Below are 5,959 nucleotides of genomic sequence, written 5' to 3'. Positions count from 1 at the left end.
TTTATGTCTCGCTTTTTCTTTTAAGGAGCCTTTAGTGTAGTAAATATCAATTTAGAATCCCTTCAGCAACAAATATTGGTCAGTGTAATAGTAAAGACTGCTGTTAATTTAGTTAAATTATTACGTTTTTGAGACATAATTATGACGTGTTTTATGATTTACCAAAGCATTTATTTTCTTATGTGGTAGAATGGGCTTTTGACTTATCTCATAATTGACGTCATAATTAGATTTTTTTTTTTATGTCATATTACTTTTTATATCATAACTTCAAGTTATCATCATATAGTTTTGACGGTCAATTTAAACTTTTTATGTTTACCTGGAGGGGCGTGATTGGGAGGAACGGCCCCCCTGATCTGAACCCGAGTGGTGTTCTGTTATTGGACTTCTGTGCTAGTTACAGCTTGTCCATAACGAACACCATGTTCAAGCATAAGGGTGTCCATCAGTGCACATGGCACCAGGACACCCTAGGCCGGAGGTCGATGATCGACTTTGTGGTCGTTTCATCCGACCTCCGGCCGTATGTCTTGGACACTCGGGCGAAGAGAGGGGCGGAGCTGTCAACTGATCACCACCTGGTGGTGAGTTGGATCCGATGGCGGGGGAGGAAGCTGGACAGACTCGGCAGACCCAAACGTACTGTGAGGGTCTGTTGGGAACGTTTGGCCGAATCTCCTGTCAGAGAGATCTTCAACTCCCACCTCCGGCAGAGCTTCGACCAGATCCCGAGGGAGTCTGGAGATATTGAGTCCGAGTGGACCATGTTCTCCACCTCCATTGTCAACGCGGCCACTCGGAGCTGTGGCCGTAAGGTCTCCGGTGCCTGTCGAGGCGGCAATCCCCGAACCCGGTGGTGGACACCGGAAGTAAGGGATGCCGTCAAGCTGAAGAAGGAGTCCTATCGGGCCTGGCTGGCTTGTGGGACTCCTGAGGCAGCTGATGGGTACCGACGGGCCAAGCGGACTGCAGCCCGGGTGGTTGTGGAGGCAAAAACTCGGGCCTGGGAGGAGTTCGGTGAGGCCATGGAGAAGGACTATCGGTCGGCCTCGAAGAGATTCTGGCAAACCGTCCGGCGCCTCAGGAGGGGGAAGCAGTGCCCTACCAACGCTGTTTACAGTGGAGGTGGGCAGCTGTTGACCTCGACTGGGGATATCACCGGACGGTGGAAGGAATACTTCGAGGATCTCCTCAATCCCGCCGTCACGTCTTCCATTGAGGAAGCAGAGGCTGAGGGCTCGGAGGCGGACTCGTCCATCACCCAAGCTGAAGTCACCGAGGTAGTCAAGAAACTCCTCGGTGGCAAGGCACCGGGGGTGGATGAGATCCGCCCTGAGTACCTCAAGTCTCTGGATGTTGTGGGGCTGTCTTGGCTGACACGCCTCTGCAACATCGCGTGGCGGTTGGGGACAGTACCTTTGGACTGGCAGACCGGGGTGGTGGTCCCTCTTTTCAAGAAGGGGGATCGGAGGGTGTGCTCCAACTATAGGGGGATCACACTTCTCAGCCTCCCTGGGAAAGTCTATGCCAGGGTACTGGAGAGGAGAATCCGGCCGATAGTAGAACCTCGGATTCAGGAGGAACAGTGTGGTTTTCGTCCCGGTCGTGGAACACTGGACCAGCTCTATACCCTCTACAGGGTGCTGGAGGGCTCATGGGAGTTTGCCCAACCAATCTACATGTGCTTTGTGGATTTGGAGAAGGCATTCGACTGTGTCCCTCGCGGCGGCCTGTGGAGGGTGCTCCGGGAGTATGGGGTCCGGGGCCCTTTGCTAAGGGCTATCCGGTCCCTGTACGACCGGAGCAGGAGCTTGGTTCGTATTGCCAGCAGTAAGTCAGACTTGTTCCCGGTGCGTGTTGGACTCCGGCAGGGCTGCCCTTTGTCGCCGGTTCTGTTCATAATTTTTATGGACAGAATTTCTAGGCGCAGCCAGGGGCCGGAGGGGGTCGGGTTTGGGGACCACACGATTTCATCTCTGCTCTTTGCGGATGATGTTGTCGTGTTGGCCTCATCAGACCAGGACCTCCAGCATGCACTGGGACGGTTTGCAGCCGAGTGTGAAGCGGCTGGGATGAAAATCAGCACCTCCAAGACCGAGGCCATGGTTCTCAGTCGGAAAAGGGTGGCTTGCTCGCTTCAGGTTGGTGGAGAGCTCCTGCCTCAAGTGGAGGAGTTCAAGTATCTTGGGGTCTTGTTCACGAGTGAGGGAAGGATGGAACGGGAGATTGACAGGCGGATCGGTGCAGCTTCTGCAGTAATGCGGTCCCTGTACCGGTCTGTCGTGGTAAAGAAGGAGCTGAGCCGCAAGGCGAAGCTCTCGATTTACCAGTCAATCTACGTTCCTACTCTCACCTATGGTCATGAGCTGTGGGTCATGACCGAAAGGACAAGATCCCGGATACAAGCGGCCGAAATGAGCTTTCTCCGCAGGGTGGCTGGGCGATCCCTTAGAGATAGGGTGAGAAGCTCGGTCACTCGGGAGGAGCTCAGAGTAGAGCCGCTGCTCCTCCACATCGAGAGGGGTCAGTTGAGGTGGCTCGGGCATCTTTTCCGGATGCCTCCTGGACGCCTTCCCGGGAAGGTGTTCCGGGCATGTCCCACCGGGAGGAGACCCCGGGGAAGACCTAGGACACGCTGGAGAGACTATGTCTCCCGGCTGGCCTGGGAACGCCTCGGTGTCCCCCCGGAAGAGCTGGAGGAAGTGTCTAGGGAGAGGGAAGTCTGGGCATCCCTGCTTAGACTGCTGCCCCCGCGACCCGGCCCCGGATAAGCGGTAGAAGATGGATGGATGGATGGATTTAAACTTTTTATCTCATAATTGTGACATCATTTAGAATTTTTGTCATGCCCATCTCATAATTCTTTACATTTTATATCATAATTTCACGTTTGTATTATATAGTTTTGACTTAGTGTGTCAGTTTCAACGTTTAATCTCATAATTATGACATAATTTAGAATTTTTTTGTCATCCCATCTCATAATTCTTTACATTTTATATCATAATTTCACGTTTTTATTATATAGTTTTGACTTAATGTCAGTTTCAACTTTTTATCATAATTATGACGTCATAATTTAGAATTTTTATGTCATGCCTATCTCATATTTTACATTTTATATCATAATTTCACGTTTTTATTATATAGCTTAGTGTGACTGTCAATTAAAAAAAAATCTCATAATTATGACTCATTTTGAGTTATTTCATAATGTTTTATGATTTAGATAAAGCATGAAGACATGAATTTACATGAAGACAAAGCATGATTCATTTCCTGTGTGGTAGAATTGGTTTCCATATTTTACTGTATATAAATATATTGTATAATATAAATACCTTGCATGTGTTCATGTATATTTTTATTTATTTAAATATACACACAACAAAAAGTTTCTACTGTTTTATTAAAGCCTGTTTCAACCATTTCATCATCCTTTTTGACACACAGATTTTGTCTAACCACAATGCATCACTAGTGCTTCTGCTGATTCAACCCACTCTCTCAAATCACTTTAATCTCCTCTTGACATCGAAATGAAAGAGGGAGTTTTAATACAACCTAAAGATTTATTAAATTGAATAAAAGTCTACTGCAGTGTATCATTAATCTGCTCAGTGAGCATTTCACTCAAGTCTTTCAGTTCAACATTTAATAAACTATTTCCACCCAAATATGAACATGCCTGAAGGAACGCAACATTGACAAGAAGGCAAGGTAGAATCACAGAGCATAAATTTGTCACCAGCAATTGTTTTAATAAGTTTAAATCTTTGAAATGTACAGTTCAATGACATTTACAACAATTATTTCCATTTATATTTGCACGGTTCCTACTGTAGATATATTGGATTGCCATGTGGTACAAATATGATAAATAAGAACTTATTTACCTGCCATAAAATGGCCACAGAACAGTGATTTTAACAGTATCGAACATGCGAGGAGGTGCATGTTCGGAGGACACTGGAGAGGATGGAAAGGAGGACAGGCAGCTCCACATGCAAAAAAAAAAAAAAAAGACACTTTCTCGAAAGAAACATTCACAAAGAGTGTGTCGTCTGAGACATCATTATTCAGCGTAACTGTGGCGGTCTCAGCTACACACATAACCCGTCCCAGCCCTTACATGTCTCAGTAATCTGCCATGAAGCCTAGTATGTGTGCGCGTACTGGCAGGAATGTGTTTTAAATGATTCATACTATGTTAGAAAGACGTCGCTTTTTTGAATGAGGTGTACGCCGGCCTGAAATAATCAAAATCAACTTTAGTCCTTGGTACCAAGATGTATCACTTCTTCATACATCCATATGACAATAAGCAATGTTTTCTCGACTAAAATGATATGGAATTAGCTCTTTCCAGTAAAGATATGGATCGTGGATGGCACAATAGGACCAGGAGGCAAAATATGAAAAGGTCCATGCTGGTCCAGAGGTGCCCTATACAGTACAAACACATCTCTTGATCTCTACTCTTCTATGTAAATTAGTAAGCAGGAGGAGGAGGCGGGGCATATCATATGGGCGTGGCTTGGATAGCTCAACACAGATACATCAACAAACTGGACGATTTAAAAAAAAACATGCACAAGTCGGTTGGTAGGTGTGATTTTACATGTCATGAAAGCACAACTGCTCTATTTCCACTGCCAACATACATGTTATTCTACTTTTATTTCCGCTTAAAGGGATAGTTCACCAAAACATGAAAATTCGGTCATTAATTACTCGCCCTCATGTCGTTCCAAACCCGTAAGACTTTCGTTCATCTTCAGAACACAAATGAAGATCTTGTCAATGAAATCTGAGAGATTTCTGTTCCTCCATTCACCAGAAGACACTTAAATAAATCCACGATCGTTTGAATGATGAACAGATTTCACTTAGGCTTTTATTCAGATATAAACACTGATCACGAACAAACATAGGGCATCAAATATAGTAAACGGAAGCTCAAGCATGTTCGCTTGACGTGCGAGAACCAATGAGGTTTGTTCTCGCATGTATGGTTGAGCCTTCGTTTACCATATAAAGTGATCATGTTTCTTCAGAAGATTTGAATTAAACCGCTCAATTCATATGGATTTTATCAACATCTTGAATCATCAGATTTTTAGGTGAATATACTTTCAATGGAGGGACAGAAAGCTCTCAGATTTCATCAAAAAATATCTTAATTTGTGTTTTGAAGATGAACGAAAGTCTTACTGGTTTTGAACGACATGAGGGCGAGTAATTTTCATTTTTAGTTGGACTAAACCTTTAATGGTTTTACAGATGAATTTCATTTTTTTCTTTTTTCTTTTTTTATCACAGCTATGGTCTTTTAAAAATATTTTGCAGTTCGGGTATGAATCTATTGCAGAAGGCTGTCTATAAAGTATGGCCGCCTTTGGGTAACGCGTCTCTGCATGCTCGGAGCAAACAGAGGGCTTTCAGAGTCTGTAGCAGGGAATGCAGAGGGACAACATCTTGGCACATGACAACGAGAGATATGTGTGTGTGAGGGGAAGCAGGCAGGGAGGAGATGGTGCGTAAGAGTCTTTTAGCTCTGTGCTGTTAACCTTTGCTCTGTGAGAGAGGCCTGGTGGGCCACCGTCTTGTTCTCGTGTGAGCGGAGATTGGAGACCACGTCGATAAAGGCCAAGCTCTGCACTTCTTTGTGAAGCGGCTCTATGGCAAGAGGAGAAAACACACAATTCAACCATTCAAACGGAATAAAGTGATTTCATGAGAGTTTAGTTCGGCACATGAAACAACAAACACAACACATTTAACTTGCATTTTTACTTTACAAAAATTATGAAGACTATTAGAAAATTAGAATAACAAATGTTAACATTAATAATTTAATATTAATTTAATAATTAAGTTAACACTACATTTGTGACCCTGGATCACAAAAACAGTCACAAGTAGCACGGGTATATTTGTGGCAATAGCTAACAAT

The 5,959-nt window shown here is 44.6% G+C and overlaps 1 protein-coding gene across 6 annotated transcripts in view; it reads right to left on the bottom strand.

Annotated features, from left to right (window-relative positions):
• Nucleotides 1-3,739: 3,739 nt before the first annotated feature.
• Nucleotides 3,740-5,959, bottom strand: part of rap1gds1 (RAP1, GTP-GDP dissociation stimulator 1) — a 60,456-nt gene continuing 58,236 nt past the window's right edge. For all 6 annotated transcript variants that reach the window (XM_082161311.1, XM_082161312.1, XM_082161314.1 and 3 more), the window contains one exon: nucleotides 3,740-5,682. In XM_082161311.1, coding sequence (XP_082017437.1) covers nucleotides 5,555-5,682 — 128 coding nt within the window. In that variant the 3' untranslated portion in view covers nucleotides 3,740-5,554. The remainder of the gene's footprint in view (nucleotides 5,683-5,959) is intronic.

The sequence above is a fragment of the Leuciscus leuciscus genome (genome assembly GCF_965113295.1).
Source record: "Leuciscus leuciscus genome assembly, chromosome: 2".
Classification (NCBI taxonomy): Eukaryota; Metazoa; Chordata; class Actinopteri; order Cypriniformes; family Leuciscidae; genus Leuciscus; species Leuciscus leuciscus.
This window is presented reverse-complemented; position numbering and strand designations above follow the sequence as displayed.